This window comes from Lactuca virosa, chromosome 3 (assembly GCF_052849685.1).
Source record: "Lactuca virosa cultivar CGN04683 chromosome 3, Lactuca_virosa_CGN04683_v6, whole genome shotgun sequence".
In the NCBI taxonomy this organism is placed as follows: Eukaryota; Viridiplantae; Streptophyta; class Magnoliopsida; order Asterales; family Asteraceae; genus Lactuca; species Lactuca virosa.
In genome coordinates this window covers 48,410,637-48,427,749 of record NC_136428.1, presented here as the reverse complement: position 1 = coordinate 48,427,749, position 17,113 = coordinate 48,410,637, and the positions used below count along the sequence as shown (strand labels likewise).

The following is a 17,113-nucleotide window of genomic DNA, read 5'->3' as shown; positions in this document are numbered from 1 at the left end:
ATAGCATCATACTTTTACCTCTTTATATTAGAGCATTGTTTGATTTGATTTTTGTCAAATATTTATGTTTGGTTTATTTTTTTTAATTTGGATTTTTGTATTGTGTTTATACTTTTGTTATAAATGTTCAAGAAGTGGGTTTGGTTATTTTATAAACATAAACATTGAATTCAACAAAAAAAACATAACACTGAAGGGTAAAATGGTCATTTTATAATTTAACACAGCAATTCAGATGTTCCAACCAATTAGCATGTTAAAAATTCAAATCTTAAAGTTTCAAATCCTCTTAGAAATTCAGACCTCTTAAAAATTAAGATCCTGCCAAACAACCCCTTCGTAAGCTAATAAGCTGCTTAAGTAATAAAAATAACATAATTGTTGAAATGTTTAGATTTATGTTATTAGTTTTGACTTTTGAATAAGTGATTTTAACTCTCATTAAGGTCAAACAACTAGTTTTTAACCAATTCAAAAAAAAAAATTGGGTTTATAAGAAAAACTTTTTTAAAACTTATAATAGCGATATTTCTATTAGAAAGTAAAATAAGTCTCACGATCACAGATAACAACTTTTATCAATAAAAATAAACAAGCAAACAACAATACCCAAGTATCATTCATAATAATGGAGTCCGATGATTGTGTAGGATGTAAGCAATTTATAGCTGGGAGCAGGAGATTGCTTTCATCAATGACCTCTTGCATACAGAGAAAATGCAAGCCAGTAATTGAAAACAAATACATTTAAATAACAAGATACGAAAGGCCATTTTTCATATAAGCTCATGTTTTTTAAAACGCAATTCCTAAATAACCAACAAACAAAACACAAACATACATTTGAAAGAATAAAAAGCAGAAACAGCATGACAGTAAATCCAAAACAATTTCTACTGATGCATTCGACATTAGCAACAAAAATGGTCACATACTTGAAATATATCGGTCCAACCTTGCAATAAAAATATGATAAAAAAGAAAAGAAAATACAAATTCTTCTGCTTCACCTAGCATACACATAGGAGCCACATGAAGACCAACTGATAGTAGTAAAAAAAATCATTAATTATACCTCTGGCTAATAAATATGTTTTCCCATACCTGTCAAAATCGATAGAAGACCATGAAAAACATTACTACTTTTTCTTGTTCCTGAATTTCTCCTTAAGCAAAGTAAACTGCTTTTTGCAATCATTAACCGTCTTTCCCGGAACAGCAGCCGCAATCCGCTCCCACCTTTGACTTCCTTCTTTCGGGAATGTCTTCACAGCTTGAATCAATGCTGTTACTTGAACACTTGACCACACATCTTCCTCCCCATTAGCCACACCATTTTCAACAACTTCATCCGCCTTTTCACTACCATTTGTCAAAGACACCCCCTCACTTTCCTCCTTAGTTGACAAAGGAGAAGAAATCACAGGTCCCGGTTTCCTCTTTTCAAGAAACGAATCAAACGCTTTTGTGGCATCGGGTTTTTGAAGAAGAACTGTTTTAGTTGCTTTCAGAATCTCATCTACACTTCGATTAGTCCCGATGTATTCAGATATCACCTCCCACCTTCTAGAAGTTCCTTTCGGGTACTTTGCAATCCCTTTCCTCAATAGCTCAATCTCTTCCTTCCCCCAAGGTTTAGGACTATTATTTTTGGGAGCATTTCCATTCACCTTCACAGACCCATTCGGAACATTCTTTGGGATATAATCTTTATCAGAAACATCAGTGTTACTAATCGCCTCTTGTAAAAGTTCAGCTTGTGAACTCCCTTCTTTTGTCTCCAGATTGTCGCATAAATCTTTTAATTTCAAAATATCAAGTGACATGCAGAGATTTTCCACGTCATCATTGGTAATATTAAGCAAACGCTGACTCACCACATTGTTGGAAAGAGTTCGAAGACGAGTTCTTTCTTTACGCAACAATTTCTTTTCTTTTTCTTTGATTTTCTTTTGCTGTGATGCGGCTTCAGCAGCTTCCTTTTCGGCTTCTTCTTTCTTACGTTTCTCTTCTTCTGCGATTCTAATCACTTCCTCTTCTTGTAGCTTCTTTGCCATAAACTTGGCTTCTTTTTTCTTTTGTTTTTCGGCTTTCATCAATTCTTTTCTTTTTAAAACTCTTGGGTCTCGTTTGTACGCGTTGTCAACAAGAGCGCGTATTCTCACGTATTCTTCTTTTCTAGCCTTTTCTGAAAGCTTTGCATTCTGCCTTTCCATCCATCTTTTCTCATCACGTGATTCCGCTTGATCAAGATCGTGTTCATCCGCATGTGGGAATTCCCTCCAGCTTTTGAATCCATACCAAAAATCATAGAACAAATCAACGTCTTTAAGAGGGGTATTTTCGTCTCCCAAGAAAGGGATCGGCTGCACAACAGACCACCTTCCGTTCCTCAAAAAAGCAGGTCCAAACACCTTGAAGAAATCTTGAGGGGCACAATCGGAAGGAATTTCATCATCAAACTCATCTGTTGAGTCATATATTCTTCTCTTTACTGGATCGATTAACACTTCATATGCTTCTTGAATTGCTTTGAAACGATTCTCGATTTCATCTTTTTTTGCTTGTTTAGCAGATTCGGTTTCTTCAACAAGAAGAAGTGCAGCTTGTTTATCGGGGTGATGCTTTAAAGCAGTTTCCCTGTAGCTTTTTCTGATTTGATCTTCGGTTGCTAGATACCTTAAGTGACCTAAACCCAATAATGCATAATGATCTTGCTTGTTGGGTCCATCACCAGATTTCTTTTTGCCTTTGCTGCTGTATGAATCTGATGATTGCATGTAATCATGTTCTTTGTCTTTGGGTGAATTCTGGTTATCATCATTATCATCTGTGTTTTCTTCCATGAAACAGCCACGGAGCTTAAGTGCAGCATCATGAAATGAATGGCCAGCAGGTTCAAAACGTGAAGCCTTGACTGGATAGCAATTTGAGGAAACAAAGATTGATTCTCCATTTAGAAGCTCATTTGAGTAAGTGATGTAGAGAATGCTTGCTTGGGCTGTCATGATTACAGCAAATCAAGCATCCACAGCTCCGAGCTACATTAGAATTACATAAGGCAAAAACCATGTGAGTCTAAAGATATAAGTTTTGATAGATATGTTTAACAAATTAGAATAGCATATTCATTCAATTAAGGATCTATCAAATAATATGGATTACATTTACACAAGCAATAGAACAAACACAAAAACATGCCATTTTCCTGTTCCAAAGGGAAAAGAAAGCAAAAAACTGAAATGTGTACTAAACCAAAATATGAAAACACTTCCCATGTTGAGATATGATTAGTGACATTTGTCCATATATACCATTTAATTGCCAAACCAGAGAAATAAAATAAAGGGACATGGAAGTTGTTTTTTTGGTCGAGTTAGTAATAAGAAATCACTCACTTGAAAGACCCAATCCAAAACATCACAAGGAGGACATTGTTTGAACTGTTGTTCGGGGAGGGGCATTGTTTATGGTTCAATGACAAAAGTGTAACCAACCTATGATCCAATTAGTATTTCTCTTTAAATGGACTATGACATGAGCAAAACAAATAGTAAAATTCATATATTCCATTGTTCATAATGCTAGAATTTCTTTGAAATATGTTTGTAAATGGAGGATAACATGATCAAAACTTCAAAGATGGTTGTTCATCAGTAAAGCATCCTTAAGAAACTTACAAAAATCTTATAAAGAGTACATCAGACTCTTAGAATGGGATTTTCCCAAAAGGGCAAATGAAAACTCCACTTCCCTGTTCACAAAAGCCAAATAACCAAAAGTCTAGTCGTCGACTTCAGTTAACGCCCAAAGCAATCAAAATCTCAAGTAAGTTATTGATAAAAAGTACTTGCAATTTACAACAAAGAAACCAGTAAAAGATTTACTTTACTTATTTTCCAAGGGTTCTTTCAGCACCTTCTAAGACCTTAAAGTAAAACTTTCCAATTACACATCGTAACAACTAACACGCTCCATGGGTTATGTGCGAAGTTCATAAGCATTCGATACATTGTTTTTAGCGATAGTGTTGTTTGTAAAGCACGCGTGAACAATTAGCACGTAGCAGATGACTTGTAATAGGAACATTCAAACAATAACATGATTTTTGTTAATATTTCTATCGGGAAAAAAAGGTTTTCATTACCTGATAGACGACGAGATGATGGAGTGAAGGAGATGAAGCTGCGGCGCAGAAAATATCGAATTAGGGTATGAAGAGCAGATGAGATGAAGGAGAGGGGGCGACCGAATTGAAATCTTGAGAGGGAGAGGCGCAGAAAGATGTAAAAGAAGGGGTTTAGGGTTGTTAGGTTTTGGCCGCAACTCCGTGCCTTAAGTTAAAGCTTTGCCTTCGCTAAAAATGCGTCCTCAAGTTTGGAGGGAAAAGAAAAAGTGAATGAAAAAAAAAAGTAATCATTTCATATAATTTTTTATATTTTACTAAATTTTGTAAAAATCAAGATTGAATTTAATTTTTAACAGAAAAAAAAATAGATTTGATAACTTTCTATTATTAGTCGGTGTTAAAGGCTTTACCAGCTTTCATGTGCTTACACCGACATTTTTTTGTTATTGTTGGAAAAATGATTTTGCATATGAATTTTATGTATTATTAAGGCGATGGATATGATCATCATGTCACCCCTCATCGACATAACTACATCAACATCATGTGAAGGAGGGACGGTGTTCACCGGCATGGTTAGGGGTGTTCGTTTGGATGGATCGGTTTGATCCGATCCAATCAAGTGAATCCAAATTGATTTCGGTTTTCAAAATATGGATCCGAATAGTTCAAACTAAATTCAAATCCGATCTGATCCGATCCAATTACAATTCGGTTGGATCGGTTTTTATAATTCGGTTTTCAAAAACCGAAACATTTTAAAACAACATATAATTATAATGTTACCCAACTTTACACAAGAATCAAAAACAATTTATGTAGTTGTGAATTGAAATTTATAAATAACTAATAAGAAGATATATTATAGTTAAATATTTTATAGATAGAAAACTTTGGAGAGAAAAATGCATACTAATGTTTTTTTATCGGGTTATACGTTTTGAACCTATGTGAAAAAATAAATTACAAAATTAATAAATAACTATAAATATATATTATAAATATATAAATAATAAATGTTTATTCGGTTTTTTTGGACTATTCGGTTCTTATTGTATAAACCACAACCAATCCGAAATCCAAAATAATAATTCGGTTTTGTTGAAAACCAATCCAAAAATCTGAATATCCGAACCGAATTGTCCAATCCAAATTGTCCAATTGGATAATTCGGTTTTTTCCAAATAGTGAACAGTCCTATGAAGGGGTCATGGGACACCACATGTGGACGGGGTGGGGTTCATGTCGCAGTTCTTCGTCTAACTCAACATTATGTATGAGGTGTGATGCCCACACTCATGAGCCTTATTACTCGGTTTGTTATATCACAAAAAATTATCTTCACCTTCAATGATATTTCCCCCCTCGTCGACTTCATTCCCCTTTCTTTCCCTTCACTTTTTCCCTTCATTTCGAATCTTAGTGACTCTAAATCCTCTTTTCCTTCTTGGCTAAATCAAGGATAAGCCAATGAAGCTTGGTTTGTGTTAGATGCATTTTATGCATTATTGAATGTGATTATTTCATTCAATTGCATGGCATATATGTATTACATTTCACGTATTTTTTTTATATCTTTGGGACATTTTATGTGGATTTGTAGAATCTTTTTGTTGGCATAATTTTTGGATGATTTGTAGGGCATTTGAAGATTGGCTCGTGCTTAGGATGATGCTCGGGAGTTTGAGTTCAAGTTTCGTGAAGACCGGAGCAAAATTGAAAGTTATTTTGTAACGTCGTAAATTTTAAAACATTTTTTTTTCATTTTTCCAACACAATAAACCCATATAATGATCTCAAAATCTCATGTGTATTAAAAGTCATCACAATAAAACATATCCCAGAATCTCAAAACATAATCCTCAGCCAGTGTGTACGAATCATGTTGGCGCCTTCCCGCGATCCTCGCTAATACCTGAAACACATTCCACACAACACGGTAAGCATAAATGCTTAGTGAGTTCCCCAAAATACCACATACAGCATGTAAGCCACTCAAGGCTACAACTCGGTATGACCTTCTGGTCACTGTGTCTCAGCTGGACCCTCCAGTCCCGTAGCTCGTTGGACCCTCTGGTCCGGTCTAGCTCGTTGGACCCTCCGGTCCGGTCTAAATCGTTGGACCCTCCGGTCCGATCTGATCGAGGACCCTCTGGCCTGGCCTCGTAAGTCGTTGGACCCTCCGGTTCGGTCTATATAACACATATCATACATATAACACAAGCACATAATCTCAACATACACAATACACATAAGACCCTCCGGTCTGCACATAGATACCACTCTAGGTAATGTATAGTGAGAAGACTCACCTCGGATAACCTCGAAAAGTCTTGAACTCGAAGTACTGATCTAGCCTCCGCCTAATCACATAAAGTAATTTACCTCTAATTAACAACGATTCTCATATGCTAGACTAATCCCGTCCTATAATCTCTCAGAAGGGAAAAAAATCATTTTACCCCTCCAATGGTCCAAATGTCCAAATGTTGACCAAACCCTAAAAGTCAACGAAAGTCAACTCCAGTCAACGGTCCAACTCTGACCAGACTCGTCGAGTGCACTAGGGAGACTCGTCGAGTGCACTAGGGAGACTCGTCGAGTTCCCTAGTTCCCTCAGGGACCCTATGAAGACCAACTCTACACGTCGAGTAGACCCGCCTACTCGTTGGGTCACAACGTGCTCAGACTTATCGGGACAAACCCCAAGCGACTCGTCGAGTCGGCTCATGGACTCGGCGAGTGCATCTAGTCTATATTCCCATTCAGACGTTTTAGGGCAGATCTATCACTCCAAACTCTAGATCTAGGCTCCCTGGGCTCGAATGTCACGTAAAGCTTTGAGCTTTACGTTCATGCATAACACTAAAGAGCTAAAATGCCAAGAACAAGCTTGAGAAGAAGTCTCTCATTCAAGGGGCTATCATGGCTGAATAAAGCAGGGGACTTTCGACTCATGGGACCTCACAAGGTCCAGATCTGATGTCTATTTCTAAGAAGGTGCTCAAAACCTTCAAGGTCCCCAAAATAAGATGGAAATGAAGCCCTAACTCTAAAACCATAAGATCTATCCATACAAGAGAGAAAGGTACGAGCTTTATACCTTAAACAGAAGCTCATGGACGTCAAAGCAGTAGATCTATCAACTTCTTCACAATCCTTGCTTGGAATCCTCTTTCCCTCTACCAAAATGCACCAAAATCTCAAACAATGGCTCAAAACTCTCTCAAAAGCTCAAGGGGCGATTAGAGTTTCTCTCAAAGAAAGGACACAGATGGAGAGCCGCAAATGAGGCTATACTTATCCTTATATATGCCCCAAACCCGGGGATTTAGGGTTTCAACTCACAGCGCCTACTCGGCGAGTCTACTCCCCGACTCGTCGAGTAGATCATTAAACCCACGTGGCCAGCCCGACTCTACTCGGCGAGTTATAGCTCCAACTCGTCGAGTAGGTCAATTATCCTCAAAAATAAATACTTAAAAGGACATACCTTGGAATCCGAATGTTACATATTTTGAAGATTACATGCTTACAACATTTTACTCGGTTGAGTGGCATTTCTGGTTGAGTGGCATTTCCCTTTACTTCCATTCGGTTGAGTCGATGAAGAAAAAATACATGTTTTGGAAGCCCATGTCGAGTAGAATTTTAGGCAAATCCGCTCGGTCGAGTGGATGATAACTCACGGTTTTCGGGACTATAAATACCCCATTAGGTCATAACTGAAAACACTCTCCATTTCTCGTGCAATAAACCTCAATTTGGAGAAGAATACGCTTGAAGAACTCATTCATAATAGAGTTCTGGTATTTTATTGGTTTAATTAACACATTATACTTGTTGAATTACATTTTTGATTGTGGATTGGTGATATATGGTCCATTAGCATGGCCTAGACTGCTCTAGAGCGCTAGCCTGGCCTGACGCGCTCCTGCCAGCCCTGCCTAGCGTTCCCTTGTCAGCCTTGCTTGGCGCTCCCTTGTCAACCGTGTTGGGGACTCTTCTGTCGGCCCAACCTGACGCTCCCTTGCCTAGTGCCCCCTTGCTGGCCTTTCCTGGTGCGCGCCCGTCAGCCTTGCCTGGGGCGCGTCAGCCAGCCCCGCCCGACGCCTTCTGGCGGCCTTACCCGACTCCTTGCTAGGTGCGCTTGAATTGGGCTGGCCCAATGTGTTGGGTTTTGCGCATTCTAACACTCCTATGGTGTACATGCAACCCTATAAACCTTGGATCTATGTTTTCTCTATTATACATGCAAATATTAACTATTCCAAGGTTTCATCCTAACTAGCATATTATGAAGCACCTATACTACAAAGTTCTAGTTAGATGACATACCTTTTGATGTAGCTTGATGTCTTCAAGCTTTAAGAGCTTAGCCCCAATAGTGTGGAAGCCTCAAATGGAATCACAAATCACCAAAACACCTTGGAAGAACTTGAGAGAATATGTATGCACACTAAAATCGGCCCACTCTTATTTTCACACACTTGTGCCAATTTTGTGAGCCAAGGACCCCTTTATATATTATGGAGGATTAGGGTTACATCTATGTAAACCCTAATACCCATGACCTTTCATTTACATAGGATCCATGGGTTAAAAGCTCCATGGACCATCCATGAAAGCTTAGCCCAACCTAAATGAACTTGGCCCATTCCATATATATAAGAGTCCATATTTAATTAGTTCTTTTTGATCACTTAATTAATTCTAGATTAATTCTTGATCAATACTAATGAAATATATGATTCCATATTAATATATTAGAACTTATAATATATTAATATAAATCATAAATATACTATTCTCAAAAGACTATCCATATAAATTGTGCCGGTGAAGTGCAACCCAAATGGACCATGCCAGGTCGGGTCAAGTACATACCAAATATAGTTATGGACTTAGACATTAATCCAACACAATGCTGGCCTAAGGCCTGACCTAATTCCCCTTGACCTAATTGCGCACTATAAATAGAATAGTGCCTCCTCCATAGAGGAGGACTCTTCCCCAAGTGGCTCAGCCGCCACTAGACTTCAGCCCATGGCTCAGCCACCACACTATACTCCGGCCGGGTGGCGCAGCCGCCACCCGCCGCCGTCAACCACCGTACACCACCACCAGCACCAAGATGGTTCTCTCCAGCTAAGGAGATCCATCTCAGATCTACCAGCTGATCTAACTTGATCGTCGGAGTCCGATCTCGGGGTACAGTCCCTGGGGCAGCTCTAACTGCCTTGTCTGTTGTGATCTCGCAGATCCTCTCTGGCGCATAAGCACACCTTCATATGTCTACCCTAATAATCAGATTAACCCACAACAAAAAAAAAGTTGGGCTAAGTATTTTAAATGGACTCTTAATAGTGTAATTTTGGGGCTCCTGGGCTAAACAATTCTTTTTTGGGCTCAACAGATTTTGGGTTTCAACAACTTTTTGAGCCTTCATTAAATCATTTTTTAATGGGTTGGTTCAACAACAAAAACGGTCTACAAGACTCAGCCACTCAGCGCCCGAGTTCCGCATGCTCTGCTCATCAAAATACATCTTTAGAATGCATATGACGGTCAAAACTCACTCTGCGTTTTCAAAAAAAAGAAAAAAGAAAAAGAGAGAGAGAGAGAGATAAGTTTTGGGCTAACGATTCAACATTTGGGCTCATTCACAAATGGGTTGTTGTCGTTCTATTTTAGGTTTCTCCCATATTGGACCATTTACATTATCTCAACAATTAAATTAGCCACTGTCGCAAGACAATAATTAGCAATTTAACGTTGGTGTGTCGCAAGCCCCGCTCAACCAATATACGCTTTCAGAATACACGTTGCATCCCGGATCGCTCGGCATTTAAAAAAAAGAGTTTGGCCCAATAATGAAGAAAAATTCATCAAACTGGAAATCTTGGGCTCCTATGACAAATAGGCCTATACTAGTTTATTTTGGGTTCTTTCCAAGCGGGCTCCTTCATTTTATTGGGATGCGTCGACAACAATAAAACGACCGAATCTTATGAGACAAATTTAACAGTCAGTCACCCAGCGCTCGCGTACTGCAACCCCATCAAATAAATTTCAAGATCCGCTTCTGCGGTCCTATCCACACAACATTTTCAATAAAAAGGAGGGATAAGAGTAGTGTGCAATTACTACTCGCGAAGCATTTCGAAATAACCCTCAACAACCGCGCTGCCCGACTATCAGCAGCCGTGTCGACCAATTTTAGGCAGTCTAGCAACCCAACCCTCATTAGCGATGCGACCCATCTCAGCAACCGCAAAGCCCAGTCATCAGCAGTTACGTTGTCCGACTCCCAGCAGTTGCGCTGCCCAGCTCTCGGCGGCCGCACTATGCAGCCTTTGTTGGCACTGGTGTCGCCTAGCTCTTTCCAACGACTGTGTCGCCCAGTTTCTAAAAACTATACATCCATTGTTCCCACCCTCCACCTCCTTTAAGAGAATGGGAGGGAGAAGAGTAGTGCATTATCGCTACTGCTACTCGCGAAGTAGTTCAAGATTATCACAATTTTAATCAGCTTATTACTTCAATAAAGTATACTAACTATCAAATCTGATTGTGTTGTCCTTTTAGATAGTTGCTCCAGTGTCGCGATGCTCAAAGCTCGCCGACGGAGGAAAGCTCGGTCTATAAAACATGAGCATGGGACTTGCAAACATGTGCAAACGAATGAAGCTCGAACGCGCAAGCAACATGCCAATATCACACATCCATTTGTTCTTACTCCTCGCACTTTCTAAAAACGGGGGAGCGGAAGTAGTGGCACAACATTATGCAGAGGTGTTATTTCTATTTCGAGCTGAACTACATAACGAGTTGATGTTATGTACGATTGTGCATCCCGGGAAGAGATTGGTGTTATGAATGAATAAAAAGCTCCATGGCCCAACACCAAGCATCGATCATGTTTCCTGGCTATCAGTAGCCGTGGTGGCCGGTCCCAGGCAGTCTCGTGGCTCAGCTCTCAGTAGGCGCATTGCTTAGATCCCAACAACCATGATACCCAACTCCTTTTAGTAACCATGCGGCCTAAATCCCAGCAACCATCTTGCCTAACTCTCATCGGTTATGATGCCCAACTTTCCCCAGCGGTCGTGCTAACTGGTCTTTGGCAGTTTCTTTGACAACTCTCAGCAATCGCGCTACCCGGCTATCAGCAGCCGTGTTGACAGGTTCCAGGCATCCTCCCTACACACCTCTTGAATGAAGCTCCATAGTCCAGCTCTCAATAGCCTCGTTGCATAGCTCTAGACAGTATCTTTAGATGACGAGGCACCAATTATTTCTACAATTAATGATACGACAGAGCATCAGGTGCCATTACACTTCAGCTGCTCATGATAACCTGGGTCGGACACATAGATTGCTGGCCGTTGCGCCCAATCAAGCAAGGTTCATCATCCTTGCCTTGAGTCGCCTGACTTCTCAGCCCAACTCCATCCTAGTGGCAAGCTCCGCCGGTAAAGTTCAGTACATTTTCCTTGAGTCGTCTGGCTTCCCAGCCCGACTCCATTCTAGAGGCAAGCCCCGCCGGCAAAGTTCAGTACCTTTCCCTTGAGTCGTCTGACTTCTCAGCCCGACTCCATCCTAGCGGCAAGCTCCGTCGGCAAAGTTTAGTACCTTTGCCTTGAGTCGTCTGGCTTCTTAGCCCGACTCCATCATAACGGCAAGCTCCGCATGCAAGGTTCAGCATCCTTGACTTGAGTCGCTTGGCTCCTCATCCTGACTCCATTCTAGCAGCAAGCTCCGCGTGCAAAGTCTAGTACCTTTTCCTGGAGACGCCTGGCTCCCCAGCCCGGCTCCACTACAGCGACATGCTCCGCCAACGAGGCTCAAAGGCTTGCAACCTTTGCCTATATGATTCCACATGATGCTCTCCCTCGTGATGTATCTTTGATCATCGGCAGCTAAGCCCGATTCATTCCACATGATTCTCTCTCGCGTGATGTATCTATGATCGTTGGCATCTAAGCCCGATCCATTCCACGCGATGCTCTCTCGTGTGATGTATCTACGATCGTTGGCAGCTAAGCCTGATCCATTCCACGCGATGATCTCTCACGTGATGTATCTACGATTGTTGGCAGCTAAGCCCGATCCATTCCACGCGATGCTCTCCTACGTGACGTATCTACGATCGTTGGCAGCTAAGCCCGATTCATTCAATGCGATACTCTCCTGTGTGATGTATCTACGATCGTTGGTAGCTAAGCCCGATCCATTCCACGCGATGATCTCCCGCGTGATGTATCTATGATCGTTGGCAGCCAAGCTCGATCCATTCCACGTGATGCTCTCCCGCGTGACATCTCCTTGATTGCTGGCTGCTAAGCCCGAACTATTCTTCTAAGCCGCGCAAATAAGTCGTGTATTGTCGCGCATCATAAGTTTATGTCACGCTTAACACCACATTTGGTCTATTCTCTTATAATGAGCATGGTTTTCTTATGCTCGGATGATCAATAAGGCGTTTCCTACATTACATCTTGCTATAGTAAGGTTACTCTTTAAGAAGAACGCTATCGAAAACAACACTGTCACTTATAGTCCATCAACATCTATGTTGTATGGCTCTTGGCAACAATGTGGCTGCCTATTATCATAGAAACAACTCCATTGTGTATTCTTATAACAACATTGCCATATGCACCATAGTCTGATTTGCTACCGAAAGACCCTAGGTGTAGCCAAGATCGTCATCTTGAGGCTCACCCAATTTTGTTTTTCTTATTAGTGGAAGGTTATGACTCTTATACACTTATGTCACATGTTCTTTCATATGTTTGTTATAATGTAACTAACGAACATGTTTTGGGGGAAAGGTTACGAGCCGTTTTGATGAAACCCCCTGGCTGCCTCCTTGTAACGATTTCGCTCATGTGACGTTGGATGATCAGTCCTTGTTGTCACACGGTAAATGTACACAACCTCTTTTGTTTAATTTTTCAAGCTTGAAAATAAGAAGCATTTGAATTGCTATCTCTATTTTTTCTAGTTTTAGTGTTGGAGCGTTATAAAACTGAAAATGGTAATGTATTTTTTGTTGGTTACGTTTACATATCAAAACTAGTATAGAATGCCTTTGCTAGCATTGAATCTACCTATAACACTCGTTTTAAGAGTAAAAATGTCGCAGGCTCTGCACACTCCAGGCTCTTGGAATGGCACGCCCGTCCTGAGCTTCTAGGACATAAGTGTCATTCTTGTGGGCTTCCACGATTTTGTACGGTCCTTCCCACGTGACACTGAGTTTCCCCAATGGTGTAGTGTGGCTAGACTCGTTCTTTCTTAGCACCTATTCTCCAACTTTGAAGTTCTTGACCCGGACTTGGCGGTTGTAATAGTTCTCAGTTCGTGACTTGTACAGTGCTTGGGGCATCTATGCCGCCTCACGTTTTTCATTGAGCATGTCCAGGTCCTGGCGCCGTCCTTCTTCGTTAGCTGCCTCCTCGAAACTCTTTGTTCGTAGGGAGCCGACCACTATCTCTAATGGGAGTACTACTTCTGTCCCGTAGGTTAGACTGAATGATGTTTCTCCCGTGCTTGACCTTGTTGTGGTACGATATGACCACAACAATGTCGGGAGCTCATCCACCCAGGCGAACTTTGATCTAAGTAGCCTTTTCTTCAAACCATTAACTATGGTTTTGTTTGATATCTCAGTTTGTCCGTTGGCCTGAGGGTGTGCCATTGACGTGAACCGGCAGTGAATTTTTTTTGTCTTCGCACCACTCTTTGAAGGGACTTCCTTCAAATTGTGTGTCGTTATTGCTTATGAGGAATCTGGGAGTGCCAAAACGGGCCAAGATGTTCTTGGTCATGAACTTTATCATTTGATTGCCAGTGGCAGTGGCTAGTGGTTATGCTTCTATCCATTTAGTGAAATAATCCACGACCACTAGCAAAAATTTCACACCCCCTAGCACCGGTGGGAAAGGTCCCACTATGTCGATTCCCCACTGATGGAAAGGCCAGGGGCTGGTAATGCTTGTCAATGGCATGACCGGTTGATTTTGGAAATGAGCGAATGCCTGACATTCTTTGCAATTATTGGTTAGGGCCGCAGCGTCGTTGTACACGTCCGACCAATATACTCCTAGACTGAGTATTTTGCCCGTGAGCGATCGAGCGCCTTCATGTGTCGCGTGTCCCCAGAATGGCTTTCATCCAGGAACGTCTTTCCCTCTGTTTTAGAGATGCATTTTAGCCATGGGCTTAAATACCCTCTCCTGTACAGCTGGTCGTCTCTAATTGCAAAATGCGACGCCCTGATCTTGACTTTTCTTGCCTCCTCAGGGTCATCCAGGAGTATGCCATGGCGTAAGTAATCGACATACAGTTTGGTCCATTCCGGTGTAGTCGATACTGTATTAACCTTTTGGTTATCGATACTTCTCTCCGAGAGCACTTCGACTAGCACTTTCTTTGTTAAGTAACCATAGGAAGTTGAGGCTAGCTTGCTGAGGGCATCCGCCCTTGATTTCTTTCCCCGGGAGATTTGTTTTATGGAAAAGCTTTTGAATGTGCTGGTTAGACTTAAGACTACGTCTAGTTATTTCTGCATCCTTGGGTCTTTAGTCTCACACGTTCCGTTTATCTGGTTTATAATAAGTAGTGAATCACTGAGGGCTGCCAAATGCTTTGTGCAACCTCCTTAGCCAGCCTCAGACCTGCCAGAAGTGCCTCGTACTCTGCCTCGTTGATGGATACTTGGAAGTCGAATCGCAGTGCGTAGGTGATCTCTTCACCTTTGGGGCTTTTGAAGGACCAGGCCTGCGCATGAGCCTTCCTTGCTTTCCGCGTCATCAGTATACAACTTCCAAAGTTCCTTGCCGGGTTCAGGCTCGAGTGGATCGAAGGAGATTATCGTCGGCACTCCCTTGATAATATCTGGGATTTCGACCAGGAATTCTGCCAGGGCCTAGGCTTTGATGCTAGTCCGGGGATGAAAATGGATATCATGTTCGCCTAGTTCGATGGCCCACTTGGCCAGGCATCCAGACTTTTTCGGCCTCAGCAAAACTTGCTTTATCGGGTAACTAGTGAGAACATCCACCTTGTGGGCTTGAAAATATCTCCGTAGCCATCTGGCAACATACACCAGGGCTAGGACCAGCTTCTATAAGGCCGGGTAATTGACATCTGGCCCTTGTAGGGCTCTACTAACAAAATATATGGGTATCTGCTTGCCTTCCCTCTCCACCGCCAACACATAGGAGATAGCTTCTTTGGAAGCTGCTAAGTACATCCGCAGCGTTTCCCCTGGTAACAGGCAGGCGAGGGTCGGTAGTTGGTGTAAGGTATCTTTCAGTTGTTATAATTCCGCTTCTGTTTTTTTGTCCATTTGAACTGCTTTTTGTTTAGGCATCGTTTGAGTTTTTAGTATAGAGGAAGTGCCTTTTCTGCAGATTTGGCAATGAATCTTCCCAGTGTCGTCAACCTACCGTTAATTACCTGTACCCCCTTGAGATTGTGGGGAGTTTTCAACTCAAGGAACTTCTGTATTTTGGTGGGATTGGGCAAAATTCCTTCCTTGGATATCTGATACCCAGGAACTTGCCCCTCCTCTACCGTAAAAGTGCACTTAGCTGGGTTGAGCTTCATCTGCACTTTAACTAGCGTTTTGAAGGTTTCCTCCACATCATGGAGCAATGTTTCTTCATCGCGGCTCTTAATTACCATGTCGTCGACATAGACCTTGATATTCCTACCAATTTGGTCGGCAAATATCTTATCCATTAGCCTTTGGTATGTAGCGCCCACATTTTTTAGTCCGAAAGGCATTTCTTGGTAGCAGAAGGTACCCCTCTCGGTATGGAAGGCAGTTTTCGCCTCATCCTCTCACTTCATCTATACCTAATGATAACCCTTGTACGCGTCGAGGAAGCATTTAAGTTGAAAACCTTCAAGCGATTGGACATTCTGATCGATCTTCGGGAGAGGGTAGCAATCCTTTGGACAGCCGTTATTGAGATCTGAGTAATCAATGCACATCCGCCATGATCCGTTGGCTTTCTTTACCATGACAGGATTTGTTATCCACAATGGGAACATTACTTCCCTGAGTATGTTGGCATTCACCAGGTCGGCCACTTCAGCGTTTATAGCCCTGTTTCGGTCTGCCGCCTGACCCCTCTTCTTTTGCTTTACAGGGTTACTTCCAGGTGCGATGTTGAGGCTGTGCTCTATAATCTGTCGATCCATGGCTATCAGGTCTGTTGGTTTCCAAGCAAAAACGGTGGAATATTGCTTCAGAACTGCTACCAGCCGTGCCCTGGTCTCGTCCGATAGGTGAGTGCCAATTCGCACGACTTGTTCTGGATATTCCTTGTTTATTTGATGTTGTTCGGTTGAACCTCCCTCCTTCGACTTCTTTGGGGTTCGCACCAATTCGGGAGCGGATATGATCTGGTGGAAATGTTGTGCCTTGGTGTTTGTAGCGATGATCGTCGCTGATCCTTGGCGTGTGCTAAATTTAACTATGATATGGATCGTCAATGGCACGAGGTGTAGTAAGGAGATTGCCGACCGTCCCAACAAAATATTGTGTTCTGCTGGAAACCGGATCACAGAGAATTCAATTGTTCTTGTGATTCGATCCCTCTTGTCGTGACTGGCCAACGTTAAGGGCAGTTGAATAGTGCCTAATGGCAACAGATTGTGACCGGTGAACCCCATTAATTTGTTGGATTAGTGTCTAAGCCCGTAACTATATTTGGTAAGTATTTGACCCGGTTGTGCATGGTTCTTTTGGGTTGCCTTCACCAAAGCAACTTGATAGGATGATTTATGGAGAAAGAGGATTATTTATGATTTATTAATATATTGTATGAATATTATATTAAAGGAGAAATCATATTGTTTAATTAATATTAGTCAAGAATTAATTAAGAATTAGTTTTGTGACTAAAAGACATTAATTAAACTTAGGGGACTGGAATTGTAATTATAAGATAAATGCAATTGGGC

At 41.5% G+C, this 17,113-nt stretch overlaps 2 protein-coding genes across 2 annotated transcripts; both read right to left on the bottom strand.

Annotated features, from left to right (window-relative positions):
* Nucleotides 1-876: 876 nt before the first annotated feature.
* On the bottom strand, nt 877-4,357 carry LOC145165618 (uncharacterized). The gene is made up of 2 exons (XM_079084380.1): nt 4,148-4,357; nt 877-3,041 (listed from the first exon to the last, which is right to left on the bottom strand). Exon 2 carries the CDS (start codon nt 3,006-3,008, stop codon nt 1,140-1,142), a length of 1,869 nt encoding a protein of 622 aa, XP_078940506.1. The 5' UTR covers nt 3,009-3,041; nt 4,148-4,357; the 3' UTR covers nt 877-1,139.
* A 9,166-nt stretch (nt 4,358-13,523) lies between these two features.
* Nucleotides 13,524-13,835, bottom strand: LOC145163480 (uncharacterized). Its single transcript, XM_079082316.1, has one exon. It carries the CDS (start codon nt 13,833-13,835, stop codon nt 13,524-13,526), a length of 312 nt encoding a protein of 103 aa, XP_078938442.1.
* Between the last annotated feature and the right edge of the window lie 3,278 nt (nt 13,836-17,113).